The following is a 27585-nucleotide window of genomic DNA, read 5'->3' as shown; positions in this document are numbered from 1 at the left end:
CCCCATCATACCCCAGAGGCAGCACCTCCGCGCCCTCAGTGGATACTGTGTTCTAAATATGGAGGGAGAAGATGGCCCCGTGCTCACACCAGCTCCACATATCTCCTAAAACTTAAACAGCTGCAGCCACAGTAAAATGCTTGCTGGTAACACGGCTCTGAAGGGTCCTGCCTACAGGGTGAGGGATCTGAGGTGCACTGATTAACACTGTGTAATAATGCTCACAATACTGAGCCCCCATTCTGCATCCTATTCCCTAGGGGCCTCCTGACCACTCGCTCCTTAACTCCCTGCCAACCAGTCTGCTACAGAGAATGCCAGACAGCACTCAGAGAGCTGTCATGTGTCCACTATTACAAACCGTGTCCCCAGTGAGTCACCACTGTCAGTCAACCTTACAGCCTCATCTGTGTCTCTATAATGTCCTACTGGTGACCACGCCCAGTGGTCCCTAGGAAGATGTATACTGGCTTCTCCTTTGCCTCGGATCACTCTTCTGATTTTATTTCTTCCCCAAGCCCATAGGTATTTAAGGTGACCATTCTTTAGACCCTTATTTAGAGCATGCTGGGCCTGGGTTTTCTTCTGTTCCTATCACTCACTCACTCAATGTATGGTCATACACAGCCCATGATTCTCTCTGAGCCTCCTTCACTCAAACCCTTGTGAGTTACAGTGCTATGCTAGTCCTTCCTAACCTGTTAGTGCTCTGCTAGTATGTTCTAACCCATCCCTAAACTCCCTCGGTATATGGTACAGGGTTAGACGGCCAGTGTACTCTGGGGCTGGCAGCTGGGGCTGCCAGGAAACCAGATTCTAATATGGGAAGGAACTTGAAGCATCAATTGGTCCAGAGCCTCCATTTTAGCGCCAGAGAGGCACATGATTATCTCTTGGCAGATGCGGGAATAATCAGGTCTCCCAGGTACTCGCTTGTCCTAGAGCTAGAATTTAAATGCCTTCCAAACCTGGCTGGAATGCATGAGACCAGAGTAAACTGTGATACAGAGAGTAAAAATCTGGTTAGAACATATTAAAGCTATTTTCTCCCTCTTAACAAAACAAAACACCTCCCTATGGTAATAACATGAATTTTGAAGAGACACTTTGCTGTAATGTGTGCGCCATGTGACGGTGGGTGTTCTACACACGCAGTACTATCTAGTCACATAAAACATCTCAGACTGCATTTGTAAATAGGCAGCTGAAACACCAAGTCACAGAGCACATGTATTTACACTGATTTAGGTGTCTCAAACCCCAGCACATTTGGGCCCACTTAGTAGTGTATGTAACGTAAGATTTTGCAGATACACAAGCAGAGGGACAAACAAGCATGTCAGAACGAGGCTTTAGAGAACTGCTCAGACATTTGGGTATCTGACACATATTCTTGGCAACAAATGATGACACCTTTAATTGGTCAGTGGGAGCTTTTGTACCGGGATACAGCATGTAGAATACGGAGAAGGGGGACGGCTCAGCAACTACACCTTTGACACCACTTACTCCACACGACGGAGGATGTGGCGTAACCCCGTGGGAGTTACCAGAGTTTGTCCATTCTGGTCTGAAATGATGATTCTTGACTGAAAAAACCCAAACTAACTCTATGCTTTATAAATAACCAATTCTTCCTTCTACATCTTTTAAAGATGAAAAAAGTCACTAATGTTTTTCTTAAAAAAGAAAGAAAAGCTCAACTTTGGTTCTAGTAAGTTAACAGTCTATTTTTAAAGAATGCTAATACATAGATTCGATTTTTTTTCCTTTGAAAGCCGATAAAGGGATAAATGCCGGTCACAGTGCTGTGTTCAGACCAGCTTTGAAATCGTCAAGGATGCTGAAGGCTAAGACGCTGTTATCCAGAACTTAAACTCTCAAAAGCAACCTCCTCTTTTCCCAGCACAGTGAGCAACCAATGTGCCTGGCTTCATTTCCTAGCAACCATCTTAAGACACCATTTGGTTTTATCTCAGAAGACAAAAACAATTTCTGCCCTGCTATGGATATTGTGGACCACAGAAAGTTAAATTAGGGAGAGATTAAATCATGACACCAGACAGACACAGGCACACAATTAAGCGGATGCCACGAAGGGTGTGTCTGAGAACACGGAGTTGACTGAATCCGAGTCAGATTTCACCCTGGTAGACTTTAAGATGCCCTCGGCTATCACAGTCTCACTGGGGAAAAGCTTGACTTTCCCATTCTGCCCGGCTGCTGTGTCCTTCAGGGGTTCCAAAAACACCACTCTTTTCCCTCCCCTCCGTTCGTCAGCAGAGGCATCACCCGAGGGGCCAGGACTGAGAATGGAGGAATGGGCACTGCCTTGGTTCAGCACATCGTTCTGTCTCTTGGACTTACATTTGCATGGGCACGGCGTCAGGTACAGATACAGTAGTACCAGGACTATACTGGCCACGCAGGCAGCGAGAGTGGTAAAAGCTGTGTTAAATGCTTCATGAGCGTGGGATCTGTTTATGGTGAAGTTGTTCACATTTATCATGATATCCACAGTTTCATTTAACAGACGTTGCCTGTTCATTGCGATACAGGAATAAACTCCGGCATCCTCGAAGCCAGGGCTCTCTATAACCAGACTGCCATTGTAAAACACACGAAAGTTTCCCATGTCTTTATCGGGCTCCAGCAGTCTGTTATCCGGACCAACCCAGACGAAATCAGTATTTCCGTTACCAGTCTTGCTGTCACAGTGGACAACCAGCCTCTCCCCGACCTGGGCCTCATGAATAAAGCCAAGAGCGTGGAAGGAACTATTGATGACACTCTCAGAACAGTTCAGAAAGCTGTCCTGGAGCAGGGACAGCTGATGGGAGTGTCTGGAGTCCGACCGTAGGCGACAGGTATAGTCATTCTTAAAATCCATCACCGAGCTGAAGTGCCTACGGTACCAGAAGATCAGCAACGAGTACAGGGAGCAGTCACAGACGAACGGGTTTCCATGAAGGTAGATACCCCTCAGCTGTTTTCCCGGCACTAAATTTATATGGTGCATTGGTATGGAAGGGATTCGATTATAAGAAACATCTAAAAATGTCAGATCAGCCAGCCTGAACCTCCCAACATACAAATCCATAGGAAAGTGTGTGAGGAGGTTCCCACTCAAGTAGAGTTTCTGCAAGTGGGAGAGCCCTCCGAACGCTGCCGGGTCCAGATGGGAAATTTGATTGTTGTAGAGCAGGAGCACCTCCAGAACCTTCAGCTCTTGGAACACGGCACTTTTCACTGACTTCAGCCTATTGGACGATAGGTCAAGACATTTGAGATTTGGGGTCGTGGAGAAACTGCCCGTGGAGATACTGGTGATGTTGTTGTGACGGATAATTAGAGTGCTCAGCTTGACGAACGACACAGGAATCCAGTCGGCATCTAGAAGTCCAATTCTGTTATGGCTCAGATCCAGTCTTTTCACCAGTCTGAAAAGGTTCCCAGGCACCTTAGACAGGTTCTTGTTGGTGCAGCTGACAATGTCAGTGGCGCAGATGCAAGCCGTGGGGCACATTCCTGAGGCTCCTGGGTTCACCATCACGGTGATGACCAACACACACAGCAGCTCTCTGCAACCGGGTTTGACAGCTCCAGGCAGGGTGGGCAGTGTGTGGAACCTTAACGACATTATGGTCGCCTCTGAGTCTCTTCCAGTGGCTTCTTACCAGCTCAGCCTCCCACCAATCTGGTAACAATATTTAAAAAGGGAGGAAAGTACAAGTTAACTGCCACTAGTTAACCCCTCAGTTATTCCGTGTTCACTTTCGTTCCAATTAACTTTGGAAATGGCTTTCATTTCCAACAAGGGAGCAAAACAGAATAGGAAAAGGGGAAAACCTGTTAAATACACCCCCCCTCCCAGGTTCCTCCAACTCAGTAAGATTTCCAGGTACCTTCTCTGTCAATGCAACCGTCTCACTCTGAGGAACTCAGTTTCTAAAAGGGACGCATTCTGCCTTAACTCCCCTCCACCGACACAAAATACACACAATCGCATCCCGTAAACAATTGAACGGAAATACTTAGCCTGCCGTCGGTCTAGCCGACCACTCACAGCGCTGGGAAGCCGCAACGGCTCGGGAGAGGCCGCCGACGGCCGTGCGCTCGCTCGGCAGCTCTGCGCGTCGCCGGCTCGCTTCGGGCCCCGCGCGCTCGCTCGCACCTTCCCTCCTGCTCCCTCCCGGTGGGCGGCAGCCTCTCAACTTTGGCGACTTTGGAGGCGGCGGCGCGGTGTCCTCCGGCTCTCGCTCGGCTGCAGGTACCGCACCGGGAGCGGGATTGGGGCGCGGGGGGGCTGGGGGGGGCGGCTGGTGAAGCCAGCCCGCCGGAGGCGCTCGCAGGCTGCAGGGCCCGGGCTCTCGAGCCCGCCGCCCGCCTTTTATCCCGCGCGCCCCGGGTCGGGAGCGGGCGGGAGGCGGGTCCCCGCGTCCTCGCTCCTCGGGCGGGCGCCGCGGCGGGCGGAGCGGGGGAGGAGGGGGGCGCAGCCAATCGCAGAGGCGGCCCCGTGCGGGCTCCGCGCCGCCTCTCGGCCGGGTGGGACCGCAGCGCGGCCTGCGACTCTGCCACCCCCAGGCCCCGCGCCCCTCGCCCCGCACGCGCGGGGGAAGCCGCCCAGCCCGGTAGGGAGCCGCCCAGTCTGCCGGGGAGCCGCGCACCGGAGCCCGCGCGTGGTGGCCCGCAGGTGGCACCCCAACCCGACCTCAGAGCCTGGCTTGGGGGCTAGGGCGAACGAGGGGCCTGGCGGGCGCTGGGCACCGGGTGCTTGCTGGGGTTCCCGCCCGGGTTTGGAGGAGGAGGAGGACAGGAGCGAGGGCCGCAGCGCGTCCCCTCCGGCGCCATGGGGGCTTGGCAGGGAGGGACGGGGAGGGGGGGATGCTAAGGCGCCGCGGGGACGCCCCTCGGTTCCCTGGGAAAGTTCGAGCCCTTTCCTAACTCGGAGAAGGCGGCCCGAGGCACCGGGCCCAATTCTAGAAGCAAAGGGGCAGGAAAGAAGGCTCAACGGACCTTCCGGCTGGAGTGCAAAGATAAGGGCATTAGCCTTAGAAAAAAATAAACAAACAAAAATCCAGAGTCCTGCTGGCGGCTGCGGGACTAGGATTAATCCAGTAGGGTGGCTACGCAGAAGGACTTGTCCCTTAGAGGCCATGCAGCCACCAGGCTCCAGTAGATTGAGCTAGCATGCTGGGGAGGCATATGCTGGACAAGGCCATGTGAAAATGAGGTAGAGCTTGAGGCTGGTGAGCTTTTCGATTAGAAATCCATTTTTTGTTTAAGGCTTAAACGACGGGATGTGACTGAGCCAAATGATCCATTTGGCCGCTGTATACGAATTAGAAGAAATAAATTACTGTCCCTACAAAGCATGCTAAGTACTGTAGAAGGGATAGAGAGCCAATGACAGACTGACAAGATTGGGGAGACAGAGGGGGCGGAGCATATGACTGGTAATAGTACTTACAAACTAAAATGATTACCTCACGCTCCCCTCAACCTTAACATTAGTGAGTTTTTGGCATGGATCTGGTGGACCTGTACGAATGTGTTGTGTTAACCTGCTTGTGGACTGGTTTCGGAATTATCCAAGTGTTTTCAAGAGAGAGCAACTTGATTCATGTTATTTTCATTTTCACTGAAGATTGGCTTTTACCATAAGCACCCAGCCTAGCCTGCTCCAAGAGTGTATTCCTCACTTCCCCCAGAGAAATAGGTTACGGATTTCTGTTAGACCTTACCCCCTGGCTTCTCAGACAACTTGGGTTTGAAGCCTTCATGGTCACAAAGTTGAATATAACTTAGAGTGGAGTCAGGTCATCAAAGGACTGTGATCCATAAGTGACCCGGTTTTGCAGCATTTCACTAACATCCTATTGGAAGGAAACCAGGAAGGCTGTTAGCCTGCGCTTAGCACAAAACGATCTAAAATGGGTGTTTTTCAGAAATGGAGACTGGATTATGGTATAGCTGGAGGCAGCTAACAGAAGTATCGTGCCATCTCTCCACAGCATAAACTAGCTGTACCCAAACTCACAGGCAAATCTATTTGAGACCTGGTCTTTGGGCCTTCCACATGTGTCAAAGGCAAGAGAAATGTGAAAAGGGCATTTTTACTAGCTTGGAGATGAGAAAGCTGACTTTAATAATGGCAAAAAAGTATGGCCTTATTTTGTGGAAGAGGACTTTTTTTTCCAGGCATTGGTTATCCTTTATCTTCTAATGGACCCCGACCATATCAGCCCATTTTCTGTTGCTATAACAGAATACCAAAACAAGGTAGGTTTTTTCCCCCAAAGAAATATATTTGAGTCCAGTTACAGAGGCTGATGACCTAGGTCCTGTCACGCCCTCAGTTCTGCCTCAGTGTGGACCCCCATGGTACCCACAGCATGGTAGATGGGCTGGCAGCAAGGGAGAGAGGGAGTGGGGCAGCATCCAGAGAGGTTCAGGAGCCAAGTTTGTTCTCTTTTATAATACTTTTAGCACCTGTGGTCCCTTGAAACTTGCTGTACTCCCTTCCAAGGGTGAGCCTCCATGAATTAATGACTTGGCGTATTAGGCCCTGTTTCCCGAAAGTCCCAACACTCTCACGCTGCCACGCATTGTCAAGCTTCTGTTGCATGAATTTTGGGGGGATGCACTCAAGTCATACTCAAACCATAGCACCTCCGCTATAAGGACAATTCTATGAAGGTCACAGTTTCCTCCGTCATGGTCACTGCTGTCTGACACTTGGTTGGCATTTAGTAAAATTTGGATGAGTGAACTGACAGACAGGGAGCCCCTTCAAGGTGATGGTGGTCTCAGTCTCCCGGTGTCTGAAAGCAGAGGGATAAACGGAGATGCGCCTGACAGATGTGAGCCCGGGACCCAGCCACACCTGAAAGCCGCCAAATGCTTTTTCATTTAACTGTTCTCTACTGGCCCCTCTTTGTTTAGTGCGTGCTGTTCTGCGTTGTGCGTGTACCCCTTGTGACCGACCTAGTCCTGATGCACCCAGTGAAGGTTATGAGTGCTCTTATGTGCCAGGCCGAGCTGTGTTTGCATACATTAATTCACTCACTGTTCACCTCAACCCCATAGTTACTGTCCTGTAACCCAGATGATAAATAGCTGTACTCCAGACTGTTTGAAAATGGAATATGTTGAAATGGTCTTGAGGCTCCACTTGAAGAGTTTAAATTGAACAGAACAGAGAAGTTTCTTCCTCCAACTTGTAATGAGTACCAAGACAGATGGCTAAGTGCGGTCTCGGGGCTTTAAAACAGGACAGTTGGATTTTCCTCTGGTCTCCTCCTTGCGGTGTTACCTATCATACGCAGTAGGTGTTTTTGACCTTTTGATAATGACTCCAGTGGATAGAAGGAAGTGCCTCTGACACATGACTTGATTTTGAATCTAGTGTGCTGAGATGGGTGTGATCATGGAGCATCTTCCTGGCTTTGGAAGCCGCTCCTGGCTGGAGATGCTGATTGAGAGGAGGTCTTGGGTTCTTCTAGCTCTGTGGCTTCCAATTTCTCAGGTTATACTTAATAACTTAAAAGAATTAGAGATGGAAGGCAAGAAATTAGTATAGTAGGAATATATTAGTAAGACTTCTCTGGGGGACCAGAACTGATACAATGAGTATAATATTAAAAGGGGATTTACTACCTTGCCTTATACTGCTGTCTGGGTAGTCTGCCATTGGCAGTCTTCACACTGAGGTGTCTGAGAACCTGGCAGCTGGGTAGTCTGTGAGTCTGGATCCCTCAGCAGTCCCAGCCTGGGACTGAAGGCTTAGGGAATTCCCTGTTCCCCTATTGGAAGGATTATCAGCCCGTGTTGGAAGCCTGAAGAAGCCGCGTTCTGGTATTAGCAACAGAACACAACAGTAGTGGTGGCGGTCGTGGGGCAGATGCCCTTGCCAGCAAGAGCAAGGGTCAGCAGGCAAAAAGCAAAGCCTTCTGGCCTCCAGGCCGCCTTCCTCTGAGCCGCCGTGACGAGGTGCTGCCCACATTTAGGCTGGTCTTCTCATCTTAGAAACCTGAGTGAGAAAATCCCTCACAGGTTTGCCCAGCAAGCTTGCCTTTTAGTTGATTCCAGAGCCAGTTAAGTTGACAAACAAGATTAACTATCACAATGTCATTTTCGCTAATAACTAACATTCAGTAGGGCTTTGTCTCTTGGATGGGGTTTTTTATGTCCGGTCCTTTATTTCCTTTGATTCTAGTAAGTTTTCTGTGATCCGGTGACATCTCTCTTTCTCTCCCTCTCTCCCCCCTCTCTCCTTGTCTCTGTATCTCTCGCATTCTCCTGTATGTGTGTGTGTGTATGTGTGTGTGTGTGTGTGTGTGTGTGTGTGTGGTGTGTACACTCGTGTACTCCTCCTGAACCTGTGCCGCTCTACTCTTTAGAAAGTTTGCCCATGGAGTCCTCACTACCGGGTAGCACTCATAATAGTGGCATGGGAAAGGGAGTGTTGAGTAGGGTTCTCGTTAGGTGAGAGCTCCGGACACTAAGAGCCACACAGAACTTCTCACTTGAGTCAGCAGCTCATAAACTCAGGGAAGAAATTCACAGACAAGGAGGGTGTGCAAAGAAGGGAGCTTTTTTTTTTTAACTATAGAGATACAGTTTAAAGAAGAAGATGAAAGATCTATTGCAGAAAGCAGAGCTCGGGAGAGGATCCAAGAGAGGGAGAAGCCCACTGAACCATTTCTCTAGGGGCTTTATATAGGATGGCAGAAACTAAAGGAAGACGGAAGACATTTCTGTTATGATTGGCTTTTCTCGGTACACATCACAAGTTGAGCCAATGGAGGCTGACACTCTGTGCATGTCCCCTGACCCAATGAGGGAGATGACCACACGCTGCTCACCTGATGCTCTCTCAGGGGGAGCGCTCAAGCATTGAAGCCCCCCACTCATCTTTGGCTTGTTTGTTCTCTGTTGACCGAGACTGTTGGCAGCTCTCCCTGACAGCTGTTGCTGCTGCGGATCTTGCAGGTGTTGCTGGCCTTGGACCCTGGTGGGGTCTTCTCTCCATTACTTAGTCTGTGTTGTCTTTGTTCTCATGCTTACACGGTCGGCTTGCGGTTTTGCCACGGTGAGAGCTAACTACTCTCATCGCTACACAGATAAAACGGCTGTTTTCCTTGGTTACTTCATTATCTAGTGCCCTGTCTGTGGGTGGGCCCCTTTCTGGAACAGGTAGAGGTCTTTTTAGGAATAATTTTTCACCGCAGTGAAGCCTGTTATAATTGGCTACATTAGGACTGAGAGTGTGTGAAAGCGACAGTGCCTTTCACCCATCCCCCAGGGAAAGGGTCTTCGGGAGCAGCTGGCCTGCCAGGACTGGCTCAGAGCCCTGCCCTTCCTCTCATCTGGCCCGCTTGCTTCTCTGCCACCCCTGATGTCCCTTTTATCCCTAACCTCCGTTTCACTGCTACAACAGGGGTTTTGCTCACCCTGTTGGACCCATGGGAGAGGCATGGTTTTGCCCACCAACCCCAGAAGTGCACACACCTTTCGTAGCCTTTGCCGGACCCCTGCTGCTTTGTATAAGTTACCCAGCATCTCTCTGCAAGGGAGTCAGCATTCTGCCCCATGTCCCTCACTATTGGAGACTCAGACTCCAGCTCCAGTGCTGTGTGGATTCCTGGAGGCATGTGTCAACCTGCAGCTCCATTTTCTGGAAGCACCCTCTGGTTGACTGGAAATGGTTCAGGGACCACATCCTCTCCCCAGGGAGAGCCCAGGGTGGACAGCCCTGAAGCAGCATCTGGGCTTTGTCTTCATTCCACGCTGCTGTTGTTACAATCAATGGAGAGAAAAGCCAGCATTTTAAACATTTTAACTGTACAGTTTAGCTTGCCCTAAATTGTAAGTTCGCATTTCAGTGTGCTTACAGTCCTATGCCCTGGCATCACTGTGTAAGCCAATACCCATTAAGCAGTCCTCCCTGGTCCTGTCTGTTGAAGTTTAAATATGAGTGTCCTCCAAAGGCTCATGTGTTTGAGGAAGTGGTTTACTGGAGGCTGGCCTGGTGATTTCACAGCCTGGCCCCCTCCCTGCCTGCTGTCTGCTTCCTGTCTGTGGCTGTAGTATGGCACTCCTGCCATCGTGCCTCCCCAACACGATGGACTGTGCAGCCTTGAACTGTAAGCCAAGGAGCCCTCCCTTAAGTACTTCCTGGCAGGGATTTTTTTTTTTACCACAATCAGAAAAGTAGCTGCTAGTCCCTTCCCAGTCCTTTCAAGTCCTGTCCCACTTTCCATCTCTGGGGGTTTGCCTTTTCTGGCTAGGTGCATCAATGGGATCTTGCAGTAGCTAGCCTTACGTGTAGGACATCACTCACTTACCCTTTTCAAGGTTTGAGTGGCATTGGAATCAACCTGTTGAACATAGTTGGCTTAGCAGTACTTGAACATAAAAAGGGGAGGGAGCACGGTCCCATTTGTTCAGAGTCTTGAACTCTGTATTAGGCCACTGCATGATGATAGAACTCTACTAGTACTATGAGGTTGATCTGAAGACTCTAAGATCGAGTCTTCAGCAAAATTCCTGTAATTTACCCTAAATCCCCAAGGATTAGTTGAGGATATGACACATACTGTTTGTCTAAGGTTCCTTCCAAACTTCCAAACTTTATTCGGAGTTGTGGGCAACAGTACGGCCTCCGTTGCTCAAGCCAATACACTGATGGGTAAACAGCAGCTACTACCTAACTGGGACAAGTTCAGGCATAATTTTTCATGTGGGTCAGTGAGTATTGTACAGAGCCCACCCAGCCTTCTCAGGCCCTGAAGTGGATGGTGTCTGTCTCTTGCTTCTTTCACAAAAGCCATATAAAGGATGGCCCTTTACAGATGACAACTTTCTTTTTTATCAAGTATTCAATTTTTTAATTATTTATTTGATAAGTTAATTGAATGCGCTCTCTCTCTCTCTCTCTCTCTCTCTCTCTCTCTCTCTCTCTCTCTCTCTCTCTCTCTTGGTTTTTCAAGACAGGGTTTCTCTGTGTAGCCCTGGCTGTCCTGGAACTCATTTTGTAGACCAGGCTAGCCTCGAACTCACTGAGATCCACCTGCTTCTGCCTCCTGAGTGCTGGGATTAAAGGTGTGTGCCACCACACAAGGTCTAGGTTGGTAGTTCATGTTGGTGGGAATCCCACTCTGTAACCCACACAGGCCTCAAACTCCAGATCCTCCTGCCTCAGCCTTCTAAGTGTAGGGGTTACAGGTGTGTCATCAGACTTGGCTTAGGTTTTCATCTCTGGTTGCATATCACATGCTCATTACAGCATCTTTCATAACAGAAAAAAAGGGGGGAGCACATTCTTAATGTGGCAGGCATGTGGGTCAGATTAGTATGCATACATCTGATGTCACCTATATTTATTGCCTCTTCAACTGTGGGTTGTGACTGAGGGTGAGCAACTGCATGTCAGGATTGGGGGGGAATTGGCAACAGTAAGAGTTTCAGAACATTGAACAATCAAAATTTAATTCAGAATTAAATACATAGTGAGTCTGAGAGATAACCGACAATGCTTATCTGTGTTGCATCATATGACATCACTTGGTTCTGAACATACAACACGTACACTTTGTGCTGTTGGGACACGCCAGCTCAGACTCAGTACTATAGTATGCTATGAATCGCAGTGGTTTTTACTGTGCATACAAGGTTTTCTGCTCCTATAGAAACATAACGGTCTCATTATGGAAAATGAAAACATCTGATATTCTATCGTTTCCTCAGCTTACAGATACTGACAATATGTTTGGATGATGTTGTGTTAGTTTGTCTTTAAATATTATTGTTTGAATTGCTGGCTAGTGTTTCATTAAAAAATTGTTAAGCAAAAATTGACTTAGGGTTAGGATAGAATTTCTGGAATAGCCTAAACATACTTCTGCCATTTTATGTTATATATTTATGCGAAGCTGTTATCATCATTGGTGATTATAAAATCAAAATATCAATCAAACTCAGAAAAAATACATTGACAGTGCTATGTCCTTCAGCATCAAATACTTGCCATGATTTGAAGATTCAATTATTTCTTAAAGTGTGTGTGTGTGTGTGTGTGTGCTTGAGTACAAGCACATGTATGTGTGAGAACAAATACCCCTGGAGGCCAGAAGAGGGCAATGGATGCCCTGGCGATAGAGGTACAGGCAGTTGTGAGCCACCCCACCTGGGTACTGGGAACTGATCACTGATCTGTTCTTCTGCAAGAATATTGCATTCTCTCTCTCAGTGAGCCATCCCTCTAGCCCCAAGATTTAATGTTGTCTGTAAAAATATACCACATTTATTTTATTGCAATGAAAGTTTGCTTTCATCTCCAATAAATAGTAAAATTACATACCAAAAGTTGTTTTAAAATAAAATTTTGATTCCAGCATGTTTTTGATTTGTATACCTATCTTGCATGCTCACAAACATACCCATATCTGTCATCTTGTAAAAATGTATAGGTCAGAATGGATCAGCGATGCAAAACTTCAAGAAGTCCTACTTTATTGCTATTTAAGATACTGTGGAAGGGTAATATTTGATGACATCAAAATTACAATTCTTATTCTTGTTAGAAGAAACATATGTAGGTCTATGTATGAATTGTAGATTGTGTGAAGATATTCCCACATCACTAGAGGTTCTTAAAATACACCTTTTCTTTCATTATCTGTATGTTCTATTGTTCTATAATACTTTTATGAGGAGGAAAATGCAATGTTCTAGCTGGCTAGAGTTTCTGGTGAGTGGTGATTCATGGTTAATAATCACAGCTTCGGTTTCTGAGATCCAGACCCTCCCATACTTCTCAAGCAGGCAATGAAGCAGCCTCTGTCTTCAGGGAGGGGGGCAGCTGCCACCTATGTTGGCACTACAGTTGTTTATTTGGAAAATATACACTAAGCACCTACAGTGTGCCGGGCACCGTTAGTGTGAGAACTGCAGGGAAATATAACCGCCCCTGACAGCCACATCCATGTGATGGAAGCGAGGCCCACAGTGGAAACAGATTCCTTGATGATCATCAGTCGGCATTCCCAGGTCCAGGTCAGGACTCAGTATCCTTTGTTGAATATCACTGCAGAGAGCTGTGAGTCCTCTCCCGTGGCAGGTCTGTCACCCAGCCTTTGGGAAGGTCACATGCTCCCCTGCTTGACATGGCCATTTGTTTTTCAATGGAAAACGAAAATAACAATAATTAAGGACCTCTTCCCTAATCATAAAGACACTGTGTGCTTACTGTACATTAGGAGGTAGAGAAGAAGTAGAATCAGAAAATGCCATTCATAATCATCTTGCTGGTAAATTAAAGTTTCTACTCAAAGAATAAATCTGCTGGAGTGAGAAACCTGAAGTCTGTAAAATGATTTTCTTCTTTGTCACAATTATTCATTGATAGAAATAGACCTCCTGCTCATCCTTCCCCCTTTCCTCCTCCTGCTCCTCCCCTTCCTGCTCCTCCTGCTCCTCCCCTTCCTGCTCCTCCTGCTCCTCCCCTTCATCCTCCTGCTCCTCCCCTTCATCCTCCTGCTCCTCCCCTTCCTCCTCCTCCTGCTCCTCCCCTTCCTGCTCCTCCTGCTCCTCCCCTTCCTCCTCCTTCTGCTTCCCTTCTTCCTCCTCCTGCTCCTCCCCTTCCTCCTGCTCCTCCCCTTCCTCCTCTTCCTGCTCCTCCCCTTCCTCCTCCTTTTTGTTGCTGACTTTGTAGGAGTACATCACTGTGCCCTTTTTCTTTAATTTTCCAAAGTCAGCCTTAGGGATGAAATACACAAGTAAGAATTTGCTTCTAGAAACTTGTGGGGCTTGGGAGATGGCCCAGTGGATAAAGTGTCCACTGTTCAGACATGAGGACATGAATTCAAATGTTCATAACCTACATACAAAACTAGAGCCACGTGCCTGCCACCCAGCACTCCCCAGACACAGGTGGGTCCCCAGGGGCTCACTGACCAGTCAGTGAGGGTGAAACTGTAAGCTCTGGGCTCAGCTGGAGAGAGCCACTCTCCAAAAATAAGGTGGGAGCTTCTGAGAAGGCAGTATCTGTCCCCAGAGATGCATGCCTAGTAAGCGCATTGCAAGCACTTCACACACACAGAGACACAGCATGCACACACACACACACATTTACATTTTTGAAAATCTCAGTGTGCTAAAACATTGTTCTGAAGCATAATGGTTATCTAGGGTTTGGGGCATAAATGGCAGGGGCCTAATTTTCCTTTTGCTCATCACTAGCCTGAAGGGATCATCTCACTGAATTCCTACATGCTATCCTATCCTCAGAACTGGGGCCATTGTTGTCATTCTGACACATATGATAACATTTACAGCTCCCAGCTGTGAGGGTTTCCTGTAGCATTGATTATCATAGCCTTACACAAGCAGGTGTGATTATTCAGAGTCACATCTGATTCGAAGCAAGCATCATTCACCGACTCACATTACCACAAATGAAATAAGATAGCATTGAGAGAAAAGAGAGACCTCTGTTCCACAGCCAGCAGGACCACAGCGCTCTGTCAGTTTATCTTCAGCAAACCGGCTTTTGTGGTCCCTGTTCCGTGGATAATTGGCTGTGGAACTCTGACCTTTCCATTTGTAGTAGTGAAATGTAACATCCCATTCCCTAGGATGAAGGCTTCTGGAGAGGCCACAGGAAGTGGTCATAGTGAGTGTGGAGAGGCCACAGGAAGTGGCCATAGCAAGTGCAAGTGGTCTAGACAACACTCCATTCATGCTCTGTATTATGCTTCTCACTGAACTGCTACAAGGACCTTAGGAAGTGGCTATTAAAACCCCCATTTTCTAACAAGAGCTATGGGGCTTCATTGGTGAACAAACCCAAGATCAGCACTCTTACCCTGGTCTTTCTTACTCTAGTTTCAAACTTAACCATTAGTGCTAATGTTTCCCATTTAGGGAGTAGCAGGGCCAACTATGATTTAAATTCCATTCAGCAAATATTGTTAGTCTTGGCCACACTCCCAGAACTGTAATGTGGTTGCTCTCTTCTAGGAATCTGTAGTGTGATTAGAAATAAATATCGGCAATGACGAGGTATAGAGAATGCAACTCTAAGCTGAAGGTGACAGCCAAATGCTTGCTCTGGAAAAATGCAGAAAGTTAGACCTTAGTTCTTACTCATTTTGGTGACAAACTATCTGATTCAACAAAGGGAAGTATATGTAAGTAAAAATATTTGAGAGCCAGGTGGTGGTGGTGTTGGTGGCAGTGGCGCACGCCTTTAATCTCAGTACTTGGGAGGCAGAGGCAGGTGGATCTCTGAGTTTGAGGCCAGCCTGGTCTACAGGGCGAGTTCCAGGATTGGCTACTGAGAAACTCTATCTCAAAGAAACACACACACACACACACACACACACACACACACAAATAAATAAAAGGCATAGAGAGGAAGAAAAAGAAAAATCAAAAAACAAAAAAAAATATAATTTGGGAGAAACTTAAGTAATCGGGTAAAAAAGTATTTTGGAATTAAGCAATGATGCAGGGCATAGTGACACATGCTTGTAATCCCAGTTCTTGGGAGGTGGACACAAGAGGATCTGTTGTTCAAGACTAGCCTCAGCTGTGTGGCAAGTTTGAAGTTAGCCTGGGCTACATGAGATCCTGTCTCAGAAACAAATAACAACAAAAGGAATTAAACAACCTCAAGATTCCTTTTCTTCATGATATTAACAAAGAATTATAAGCAAAGCATGTAGCATGGGTCAGAAAAACACCCTGTAGTCAATGCCAAATAGCAGTGTGTAAAATAGGGTGACATGGTAAAATGGACAGTTAAATAATCAAATCCCTGGATTTTGGTCCCCATTGCTCTTTTTCTTGACTGTGTGATCTTCAGTAACTTCTCCTTTCAGGCTCCAACCTTCCAGGTGTGTGATATAATGGAGATGCAGTGTGATTCTGCAAGTTGCCTCAGGTGAGACAGGTGAATAGGGCTTTGGGAATTCTAAAGCTGCAGAAGAGCATTCTTTCTTACTGCCCTTGGCCTCAGCTGTGGTTTGGTATAGCACAGATGCTTAATAAACGTTTGTTGAACCTAATGGCCAGGCTTGTGTACAAAATAAACAGAACCGGAGAGGTGGTTCACTGCAGTACGCTTATGCCAATGCTGTGCCTCCCTCAGCCCTGCTCTGCCAGAGTGCAGCAGGTCCTTGACGGCTCAGCCGGCCTTGCTTTCTCTCTGCAGCTGCAGGTGACAGCTGGTGTAGCCACCTGGGCTTCTCAGAGCGCCTGGGGACTGATGAAGGGGCTTCTTAGGTGGAGGCCTTCAGTTAGGAGTGAAGATGGGCTGTCTCGTTGTTCAGTGGAAAATCCCCAAAGGGTACTATAGAAAAAGCAAAACAAAAGCAAACAAAAAAAATGAGAATCACTTCGGAGAACAATTTTGACATGCTGCTCTTTGCCTCCTCCATTGTGGAAAGGGAAGGTGTGGCTTTCCTGGCATCTGCTGCCCAGAATCCGACAGGCTGTCAGAGCGTGCTCGATGACGTTGTGGAAACAGGAGTGTGGTGAGTGCGCACTTTCTGTGGCAGTTGTCCACATTTGCCTCAGAATAAAATTCTCCATTTCCTCAGTCATATGTGTTAGAATGACTGGGTAGCTGTTCACAGAGAACTTGGCTTCTTGGTTGTTGAATCAGTAAAGTGTCAAAATGTCAGCTTGTCAGGGTGGTCCAGGTAGGGACACAGCAGGCACAGCCTGCTCGATATTTTTGGCATCCTTCATACACGGAGAATCATGTAAAATAGAAACCAAAAGAATAGCTGCCTATCAATTTAAAATAAGAGTTTGGTAGATCAGAACTCAATGTTGGCCTCTCTATGCCTGAAAGAAAGCCGGGAGAAGCCAAAGTTGTACATGAGTATGTTTGGTGAGTATGAAATGATAGTAAACAGTCGTGCTTGAGAAGCTCAGTGTTTAGTGGTATCAAGCTATTATAATCTGATGACACAGGAGAGATCCCAAGTCATCGTTGAAATCTTTTGTGTGTGTTATTGAGACAGAATCTGGCTTTAACCTTGCCATCCTTCGGCCCCATCTCCCATATGCTAGGGATTACAAGCACACACCAACTCCTGTTTCTCAGCGAATTAGGTTGGTTGGTAGGTCTGTCTGTCTGTCTGAGGCAGGGCCTTGTGTATGTTGAACTTTTGGTACCACTGCTTATACTTCTCAAGTGCAGAGATTACAGGGGTAAGTCACCGTGCCCCGTTTATGTGTGACTTCATGCACGCCAGGCAAGGACTCTACCCACTGAGCTACACCCTCACTCCAGTGAACCTTGTTACACCAGAAATACAATGGCCTCTGACTGCCCCAGTGGGGGGAAATGGCTGCTGCTGTTTAGACTGATCTTCCCTCTTTCCCTTTATCTGAAGCTTAGCAGAGAATGAGACAGCCCATCGCTGTAAATAAAGTAGAATGGTGATGAGGAGAGAGACACATGGATAGAATTTGTGCCAGAAAACCTGTCAGAAAGCTGGGGGGTTACCTGGAGAGCTAAAGGCTCAGAAATAAGCAGCAGAGGCAGGTATTTGCAGAGGCACAATAAAATACAGTTGTAAATATGCGTATTGAAAGGAAAGCAAACAATGGCATAGGCAGAAATTGCATTCTGTCTGGCCAATTTGATGGGGGAGAATGCTAGCGAGGATGGGCGGGGACGGGACTCCAGAGGGGGCGTGAGCAGAGCTGCACGCCCCGTGTAGGAAAGTGTGTTTACTTCTGTTGCTTGTCAGCCTGCATTGTCTTCCCTTCCTAGCCATGCCTATAGTTGTTAGCTGTTTGTGGGTTGGTCGAATACTGGTTTCTTCATCTGTGAAATATAAATGTTTTAGTAAGGACCCAGCATCTAGCTCAGTGCCTTGCAATGTCATCTTCATGATGTCACCCTCATAGTGTCATTCCTGCGCAACTCATATGAATGCATGGAAAATGGATCATAGAGAAAAATGATTTGGTGCCTACTAGTGCTGATAAGAAAGACCAATATCAGTGAAGGGGCCGCCAATTAAATTTTGTTCTAAAAAAAAAAATCAAGAACTGCATGCCCTGGCAGGCAACTGGCACACAGGACAACTTCCACAAGCACAGACGTCTGCCGTGTTTCCTTCAGCCACCAGCCTCCCTTGACTCGTGACAACACAGATTGCTCTTATACTTTATATTAATAGAGTCTGTTCACTTTTTTGTCTGGTTTGATGCTAAACTTATTTGAGAGATTCATCTGTAGTTTTGGCTTTGGGGCTAGCTGTAGATCTATATAATATTCCTGTGTGTCAATATTGAAATTTTTTAACCATTTCATTAACAGTGGCATTTGGGTAGCTTCTAATCCATCCCCCCCCCCGTGTGTGTGTGTGTGTGTGTGTGTGTGTGTGTGTGTGTGTGTGTATGTGTGTATGTGTGTGTGTTTGTGCGTGTGAAGCCTAGGGGGCAATGTCAGGTGTCTTTTCTTACTTTAGTTTTGGGGACAGAATTGCTTTCAGAACCTGGAGCTAGCCAGTCTGGCAGCCTCCCCCTCTCCAATGCTGGGATGACAGACTCTCACCATAGTGCCCAGATTTTTGGAGGTGCTGAGGGTAGAGCTCAGTCTTCATGTTTACATGGCACATGCTTTATCAACAACTATATCCCAAGCCCGCTGTCAGCTTTTGTCTATGGCAAGTACTACTGTTCCAGTGTATAACACTTGAGTTTGGTAGACATGCAAGTTTCTTTTGTTTGGTGGGGTGTTTGTACATTTGTTTGAGACAGTCACTTATAGCCCAGGCTGGACATAATATGTAGCAGAGGATGACCTTGAAGTCATGGCACTACAGACATGCACCATAACACCAGATAACCATAGTTTTTTGTTGTTGTTGTTTTGTTTGTTTGTGTTTTTTAATATAGTCCTGAGATGGATTTGCTGGGTAAGAGGTTTTATATCCATGGTCAGGACTGGTAGTAACTACCAGCTTCTCAAAGTGATTCTATCAATTTATCCTCCCACAAGGAATGTGTGGAAACCCATGTTCTCAACAATCTTTGCCAACAGTAGCATTTGTCATCATTTTATCTTAGTATGGTTCCACAGCGGCTTTAATGCGTTTGCCTTACAGATTAATGGCTCCCATGGACTCACTCACTTTTGTGGGGAAGACGTTCTGAGATTTGATAGTTGATTTTATTCCATTGTTTCTCTTGTGGTTAGTTTGTTTTTCTATTTTGTATTGTAAGGATAATTTGCTCCATGGTCCTGGAGGGGTTTGCTTCTAAAGGCAAACCACCAGGAGTTGGCTTTTGCGTGTAGCATCAAGAAGTGCTGTTTTTCTCCATCTGCTTTTCCTACGGAGTCACGGGGTCGTGTTCTTGTAAGTCACGTGATGCTAGATATGCAGGGCTACTTTTGGACTCCTCCTCCCTCTCCCATTGGACACACTGTCCTGGAACCCACAGCACTCATTTTTGATGATCAATAGCTTTAGAATAATCGCTTTTCCACTCATGCTATCCTTCTAGAACATAGTTCCATGCTAACTTTAGAAAGTTTTGTCAGTTTCTGGAAACAAATTATTGTGTTTTCTTTTACTTTTTTGGACTTTTGGAGGTCTACCACCCAGTACCCAAATAAATCACGTGTGAATGCCTGGCCTTAGCTTGGCTTGTTGCTAGTCAGCTTTTCTTAATTTAAATCAACCTGTCTACCTTTTTCCTCCGGGCTTTTATCTTTTCTGCAAATCTTACTTTCCTCTTCCTCCATGGCTGGCCCCCGACCTCCTTCCTTGTTCTCTTGCTCTCTACTTTTCCTTGTTTCTCCTATTTATCCTCTCTGTCTGCCAGCCCCGCCTATCCTTGCTCCTGCCTTGCTATTGGCCATTCAGCGCTTTATTAGACCATCAGTGTTTTAGACAGGCAAGGAATCACAGCTTCACAGAGTTGAACAAATGCAGCATACACAAAAGTCACACACCTTAAAATAATATTCTACTACAGTAAGTCAACAGGCATCTTGGATTTTGATCAGGGCTTCCTGGAAGCCTGCATTCATATGGAAGCGCTAACAACACACTTCTCGAATAACAATGTGTGTACTTCTGTTTATTTGACTCTATAGTGTTCTTTCAGTAATATCATATACTTTTCTAATTTTTTGTTGTTGTTGTTGTTGTTTTCATTTGAGACAGGGTTTTCCTATGTAGCCCTTGCTACACAAAACTCTATTTGTAGACCAGGCTGACCTCAAACTCACAGAGATCCACCTGCCTCTGCCTCCTGAGTGCTGGGATCAAAGGTGTGCACCACCACTGCCCAGCTCTAATACATTTCTAAGTATTTGAGTTTTAATTCCATTGTAAATATGTTTTGTTATTTATGTATCTCTTGCCAGTTCATACAAATATGCCAAACTTGTGGAAATTTTGTGCAAGGATGATCTTATTGTCTCTAAATGACAATTTTATTTCTTGCTTTCCATTAACCATTCCCCACCCCCCACCCTCCACTCCCCATAGACCTCAAAGTTAGTGTTGTATAAAAGTGGTAACAGGCTAATTTAGACTCTGTCCCCCAAGCTGGAGGGAGGGTTTCTGTGCTATACCTATGATATCGTGTGTATTTTTTTTTTTTTTTTTGGTTTTTTGAGACAAGGTTTCTCTGTGGCTTTGGAGGCTGTCCTGGAACTCTGTAGACCAGGCTGGCCTCTGTAGATCCGCCTGCCTCTGCCTCCCGAGTGCTGGGATTAAAGGCATGCGCCACCAACTCCCGGCTCTTATCGTGTGTATTTTATAGATATTGTTTTACTAAATTAAGAGTGTGGTGGCTGTGCCACAAGCAAGTCTAATGTATGGGGCGAAAGCCTGGAGATTTAAATGAAAGACAAGACGGACGGCCAGCCAGTTTGTGCTAAGAGAGTGTGAGTGTGAGTGTGAGTGTGTGTGTGTGTGTGTGTGTGTATTATAAGGAGGGAGCAGCCTTATATACAAACTTACAGCACAGTGGAAAAATCCCAGAAACCCCAGGTGTAAGAGTTCGTGTTTTCATAATTAGAGGTTGATGCCAGTGGGGCAAGGCCAAGGTTGTAAGCCAGTAGAAAATAGGATGCACCTGACAAGTGACTCACAGAGACCCCGTGGGGTCTGGGGCCCAACAAAGTGTCTGGTCTGGGAGCTAACAAGAAAGTGTGCTCATCAGAAGCCAAAGTTGGATTTCTCACGTCCTTCTCAGCACTGGGGATGCCTGCAAGGTTTCCTCCCCTTTTTGTTCTCAAGGTGAACGGTTTGATTTCTGAATTGCAGGCCATTTCCACGGACACAGGCTGGCCTGAACTCACTTTGGTTTCCTAACACTTTGTTAAGACATTTTAGAAATGTCTCTGAGAGAAAAGTGGGATTTTTTTCTCATAATGCTTATCTCAGTTCTTAAATCACATTGGGTTATTTTAATATTTTGAAAATGTCTAAGAGGCTTTAATCTTCTTGAAGTATTCTAGAATACAGGAACTAATTCTTTTCAAAATGTTTGGAAGAACTCACTGGTGAGCTACTTGGGCCCAGATTTCCCCTAGAGTAACAAAAATTCTCTTCAATCATAGGTCATATTTAATTTATTTATTGTTACTAATTGTACACATGTGTGTACACAGCACATGGGTAGGGTCTGAGGACAACTTGGGAGAGTTTGTTCTCTCCTTCTACCATGTCCCAGCCATTGAACTCTCGGGTCTTCAGGATGGGTGGCCAGAGCTATTGCACTGGCCCTAGGATTCATTTATAATACATTACTGAAATAGTCGTAGTTTCCATCTGCTTCTGTCAGCCTTGGTAAATCTTAGTTTTTGAATGGGCCATTTTGTCCACAATCAAATTCCTTCTTATCCTTTCATTATCCTTTTTGTATTTGTGTGATCCACAGTGAGACCCTTTTCATTGCTCTTTACCTGCAATAGAATTGATAGAATATATATGTATGTGAATATACATATGAATGAACATATATGGAATTTATTGGAGTGTCGTACAAGCTGTGGTCTGCATAGCCTAACAGTGACTGTCTCCCAACAAAAAAAAAAGTCAAGAATCTAGTAGTTGTTTAGTCTGAATGTGTCAGCAGATCTGGCACTGGAGTCCCAGGAATTCCTAGAGAGTTGCTTGTCCTCAGTGTATATCGTGAAGAATTAGGTTCAAATACCAGCAAAGGAATGCATTAGCAATCGGCTGAATGAACTTGCCAGTGACAGTGAGGGCACGTAGGTTAAAAAACAAAAGCTCCCTTCTTCCAAGCCCTTTTATGTGAGCTGCTACTTGAAGGTGTGGGGCCCAGATTTAGGGTGGGCCTTCCCACTTCGAATGATCCAATAAACAGAGTCCCTCACGGACATGCCCAGCTGCTTGGGTTTTACTCTGTTCTAGATGTAGTCATATTGATAGCCAAGGTTAGCCACCACTAGTCTATCCTTTGTCAACTTGACACACATGGCATCTCCTTAATAACAGGCTTAATTTCCAGATGAAAACAAAAACCAGGTCATAATTGCCTAACATAACTATCCACATAGCTTTTGCAAACACATTATATATTGTAGAATAGGTGGCTGCCAAGTCCCTCGCAGACAGGGCTTCCAGGTATTCGGCCTGGGTAGAAGCTGTGATGGAATGAAAAGACAGACAGACAGACACACACACAAAATAATCTGGGGTCAGATAGGCGTCTCCATCAGAGAGCCCATTCTCAGCACCTGGAAGCCCATGTGCTTATTGCATACAGCTGAACAGGGAGTCAGGGTTATTGCATACAGCTGAACAAGGAGGTGGGGTTGTTCAGTACTGATAAAGAAGGAGACGGGGTTATTACATATAGATAAACAAAGGGGCGGGGTTTGTGGCATACAGCTGGTCAAGGAGCCAGGTTTCTGTAATCTCGATAGGACCGGTACAAGACGGTTCTCAACCTTATAATATTTTGAAATTGTTGAGACTTTGTTATAAGGATTTTGATACATTCATACACACATGCAATGACTGTGAACTGGTCACTAAAAGTTACAACCTTAGGTAAGACTAGGTGTTTTAATTGTGCTGTTCATGTCTTCTGTATACTTGCTGCTTCTTTGTTTTGGCTCTGTCTACCAGCTACTGAAGATGTGCTCATTCTTCTCGATGTGATTGTTATTTTAAAGATTCTTTCCCTTATGCTACTAGGTGCACAGATATTTAGGTCTGTAATATCAACCTGCTTATGGCTCACACTGCTAATAGTGTAGTTCCCACATTATTTTCTTTTTGATTAGTTTTGGCAGGGTATGTTTCTCTTTCCTTTTACATCAAACATTTATTATATTTATAGCATATAATTGGATTTTTAAAAATGGTCATCTTTTATTTCAAATTGGGTCTATTATATTCTGTGTAATAGCTTATATATTGGGTTTGTGGCAAACCTCTTTTCATTTTCTTCCTTTCATTTTTGGTTTCTTTTGTCATCTTTTCTTGCCTTGATTGGAATACTACAAATATTATTCTTCGTTTTCATTCTAGTAACCTGCAGGTTGTATATGCTTTTGTTATTCCGAAGTAATTATTCTAGAAGCTGTAGTGTACATCCTTGACTTGTCACGGAATGTCTCAGTCTGTTGAGGGTGCTATAACAAAATGCCCTAAACTGCATAGCTTAGAAAGAACAGAAACTGTTTCTCACAGTTAAGAGGTTGGGGAGTTCCTGGTCACAGGGTGGCAGATCCAGCCCCTTCCTCACAGTGGTACCTGCTAGCTGTTTCCTCATCCAGCAAAAAGATGCTTCTCTGGTCGCTTTTCCAAAGGCCCTACTGCCATTCGTGAGAGGTCTAGTATCATAACCTAATGTCCTAGTTTTATTTCCCCTGGCTGTGATAACTTAACATAGTCTGACATAAGTGACTTGGAGCAGAAAGTGTTATCATCCCTATACCTGGAGCAGAAAGTGCTTATGTTAGCCCACAGACCCAGGTTATCATGTGTACCAGGGAAGCCACAGATGAATCAGCTAATCACAGCCACAGTCACAATTGAGAGAATGAATGCATGCTTGTCCGTGCTCAGCTTACCCACCACTCTTCATTCTGTCCAGCCCATGAAATGAGCCACCTGCATTCTGGATTGTTCTACCACCTCAGTTAACCCAATTAAGAAAATCTCTCACAGGCATGAGCATGGGCCAACCCAACCTAGATAATTCCTCATTGAGTCTCTCATTCCAGGTGATTCTAGATTTTGTCACATTGATGATGTAAACGATCACACCATCACCTATGAAAGACTCCAGCTCTTATTACCATCACCCCAACGGGTCAGAATTTCTACAGATGAATTTGGGGAAAGCATAGGCATTCGGACCATACCACAGAACTATGCAATTCATTTGTACCACTGATCTAATAATACAAGACCTTTTAAACCATTTACTCCAGGAGCACTGTCTTCTTGGAATGCTGCTTGTTTCCACATATACTGTATACTTCCAAGTACATTACAATTACCATTTTAGATAACAGTAAGTTATCAATATCTATTTATTTATCTATGTGCTTTCCAAGGGTTTTCTACTTCTTCTTGCATTTCCCTTTGAGGCTATTTTTTTCTTCTACCTTGAAGAACATCTTTCAGTTTCTCCAAAAATATTTTTATTCCTTTCATTTAGGAAAGATGGTTCTTCAACATACAATCTAGGTCAGCAACTACTTTCTTTGAGCCACTAAAGTTGATAACATTGTCTTCTGGAATTCATTATTTCTGTCCATAACTGTAAATCCTCATGTCGCTTCTTTGAAGATAATGTCTTCTTTTATTCTTTTGGCTAACTTTAGGACTTTTACAGATCTTTGGCTTGTATTATTTTGACTGTAATGTTTGACTTGTGTTTTTCTGAGTGTTTATCTTACTTTTTGAATCTGTGCGCTTACGTCCTTGTCTAGTTTATTAGCTCTGGTGTTTGGAACTCCAGTCATGTATGGATGTGAAATGTTCCACGTGGGTTGTCTCTGGCTTCCATGTGGATTGTTTCTGTTCTTTTCATTGCTTTTTGTTTCCACGTTCTCTCTGCTGATGGACTCCCAGCTTTCCGATGCAGCGGTATCGGTATCCACTAGACATTCTGTGTCCCACCTACTGCATATTCATTTCAGAGATTTTTTTTCAAATGTGTAAAGCCCTTGGATGGCCATTTAATTTTTCAAAACACACTCCCTATAGAAAGTCCCCGTTTTGTTAACTGTCTATATCCTTTATCATATATACCATAAGAAGCTTAGTTTGTTGTTGTTTTTAATTTAACTTAGTGTGTGTGTGTGTGTGTGTGTGAGAGAGAGAGAGAGAGAGAGAGAGAGAGAGAGAGAGAGAGAGAGAGAGAGAGAGAGAGAGAGAGAGAGAGAGAGAGAGAGAGAATGTGTTCAGGCATGCACATACCAGGGCAGTCGTGTGGGGAATCAGAAGATAGCTTTGTGGAGTTAGTTCTCCGTCTTTATGTGAGTTCCAGGAATCAAACTCAGTGCTTTACCTGATAAGCCATTTCGCCAACCCCAAAATATTCCAGTTCTTCCTTTCTTGCAGAAGCCTTCTTTAAATTTATTTATTTATTTATGTGTATCTGGTTTTGCCCACTTGTCTGTATATGCAGTGTGTGTATAGGTGCCTGAGGAGGCCTGAAGCTGGAGTTGTAGGTGGTTTTGAACCAGGTGATGTGGGGGCTGGGAAATGAACTCAGGTCCTCTGCAAGAGGAGACCTTGCTGCGCCATCTCTCTGGCCTCTCAGAGCTTCGTTCCTTGCTGTGTCCTGCAGTCTTACACTTGACCATGGCATCCTCAGTCAGGGATGACTGTGCGCTGCCTGTATTTAACCTGGCTGTGAGTGGATGCGCACGGAAGCAGACTCTCCTTCTGTGCTGGTTATTATTTCAGCGAGACCACACCTTGTGTTGGAGAAGAGAAGCCAAGAGAGTCACAGCAGAGGCATCCCTGAGCAGTTGACCCATGCTCTCGCGCCAGCCCACTGAAAACCCCATTTCTGTGTGGCTTCATATCCCATCACTAGCAGGGCTTTAGAAATACCTCACTGTTGTTGTGAATTAGAGACTGTATCCTATACTGGGCACTGGATGAGCATGACATGGAAATATAAATGAATATTACTTAATTAGGCTAATTTACTTCAATAATCTGCCTATCTTTAAAGCTGCTGTTTTATCTTTACAAAGAGAGGATTATCTTCTGCTATTACATGTCTGTAGTAATAGATCAGAGCTTAAAGTATATAGCTATACAGGGAAATTAATTCACCTATATTTACTTAGCTTGCCCTTTGTCTTGTTCTCCTCTCCGCCACTGAAAATAGAGCCAGTCTTCTGTCATTCCCAGAAGCTCTTTGCCCTACATCTGACACACTCTGGGCTTAGTCTGTTGAATTGCAAAACCTTTTCTTGCTTTAAAACAATGAATATTTTAAATCAGACTTTTGGGGCTGATGTTATGACTTGGGTATAGATCATTTGCCCAGCATGTATGAGGCCCTGGATTTAATCCCCAAAATCAAACAACAACAACATCAAATAGATTTTTATAGATGGATATTATAACTATTTCTAGTTTTATTGAATAGTCATCTGCTTTGGATGTATTTGCTTCTTAATGCCTACTTGAGTTTCATCCTATTATGTGTTGAAGAAAATAAACTTTGAGTCTACCTGTTATATAACTGAGCTTGTTTAAAATTTGAGATGGGGCCGGAGAGGCAGCTCATCAGTTCAAAGCATGGACTGCACTTGCCCTGGACCCCAAGCTCAGTTCCCAGCACCCACATCAGATAGCTCACAACCACCTGGAACTCCAGCTCCAGTGGATCTCACACCTCTGGTCTCCAAGGGCACCTGAACACTGATACACACCCATACCCAGGACTTAAAATAAAACTTAAAGGTTCTTTGAGGTGGAATTTGGTTACATACTACAAAAAGTAGATGTGTAAACTTGTACAAAGTAGTTCTTGTAGTAAGGATAGGAGACACTAGTCATTCTTTGATAAAGTAGTGTCACCACAACACTTGCTAAGTGGCTGTCATCCTGTCCTTCTATTGCTATGACAAAGGTACCATGACTTGGTGAGGAAAGGGTTCATTTGGCTTACACGTTACAGTCCATCATTGAAGAAAGCCAAGAAAGGAACTCAAACAGGGCAGGAACCCATAGACAGGAACTGAGGTAATGGTTGTGAAGGAGAGCTGCTTACTGGCTTGTTCCCCATGGCTTGCTTAGCTTAGCTGCTTTCTTAGACACCCAAAGACTACCTGCCCAGGGAGTGGCACCTCCCACAGTAAGCTGGGCTTTCTTATATCAATCAGTCATCAAGAAAATGGCTCATAGACTTGCCCACAGGCCATTCTGTTGGTATTTTCTCAGCTGAAAGTTCCCTAGCTATAGTGTCAAGTTGAAAAAAAGAAAAATCTAACCAGGACAGTGGTATTTTGCAGTTTCTAAAGAAATGTTAATATTCACTCTTTTGCTTAATTCACTTAATAACTTGATGGGAGGGTAAAAAGAACACAGA

At 45.3% G+C, this 27585-nt stretch overlaps 1 protein-coding gene and 1 long non-coding RNA gene across 5 annotated transcripts in view; one reads left to right on the top strand and one right to left on the bottom strand.

Moving 5' to 3' along the window:
* Window positions 1–1393: 1393 nt before the first annotated feature.
* Window positions 1394–4341, bottom strand: Amigo2 (adhesion molecule with Ig like domain 2). 3 transcript variants are annotated; one of them, XM_040753900.1, is made up of 2 exons: window positions 3906–4341; window positions 1394–3697 (listed from the first exon to the last, which is right to left on the bottom strand). In XM_040753900.1, exon 2 carries the CDS (start codon window positions 3638–3640, stop codon window positions 2081–2083), a length of 1560 nt encoding a protein of 519 aa, XP_040609834.1. In that variant the 5' UTR covers window positions 3641–3697; window positions 3906–4341; the 3' UTR covers window positions 1394–2080. The 3 variants fall into 3 exon arrangements, with proteins under 3 accessions (XP_040609834.1, XP_005067206.1, XP_012966755.1); XM_005067149.4 differs by having other exon boundaries at window positions 4035–4341; XM_013111301.3 differs by having other exon boundaries at window positions 4067–4341.
* Window positions 4342–15372: 11031 nt separating this feature from the next.
* LOC121142894 overlaps window positions 15373–27585 on the top strand; it is a 126926-nt gene continuing 114713 nt past the window's right edge. Inside the window, exons 1-2 of one of the 2 annotated variants that reach the window (XR_005880023.1) lie at window positions 15373–15949; window positions 16455–16541. This is a non-coding gene — a long non-coding RNA (uncharacterized LOC121142894). The remainder of the gene's footprint in view (window positions 15950–16454; window positions 16542–27585) is intronic. The other variant, XR_005880022.1, reaches the window with a different exon arrangement.

The sequence above is a fragment of the Mesocricetus auratus genome, unplaced genomic scaffold, assembly GCF_017639785.1.
Source record: "Mesocricetus auratus isolate SY011 unplaced genomic scaffold, BCM_Maur_2.0 Super-Scaffold_100010, whole genome shotgun sequence".
Taxonomy (NCBI): Eukaryota; Metazoa; Chordata; class Mammalia; order Rodentia; family Cricetidae; genus Mesocricetus; species Mesocricetus auratus.
The sequence above is the reverse complement of the archived record's forward strand: the minus strand, read 5'-3'. Positions and strand labels throughout refer to the sequence as shown.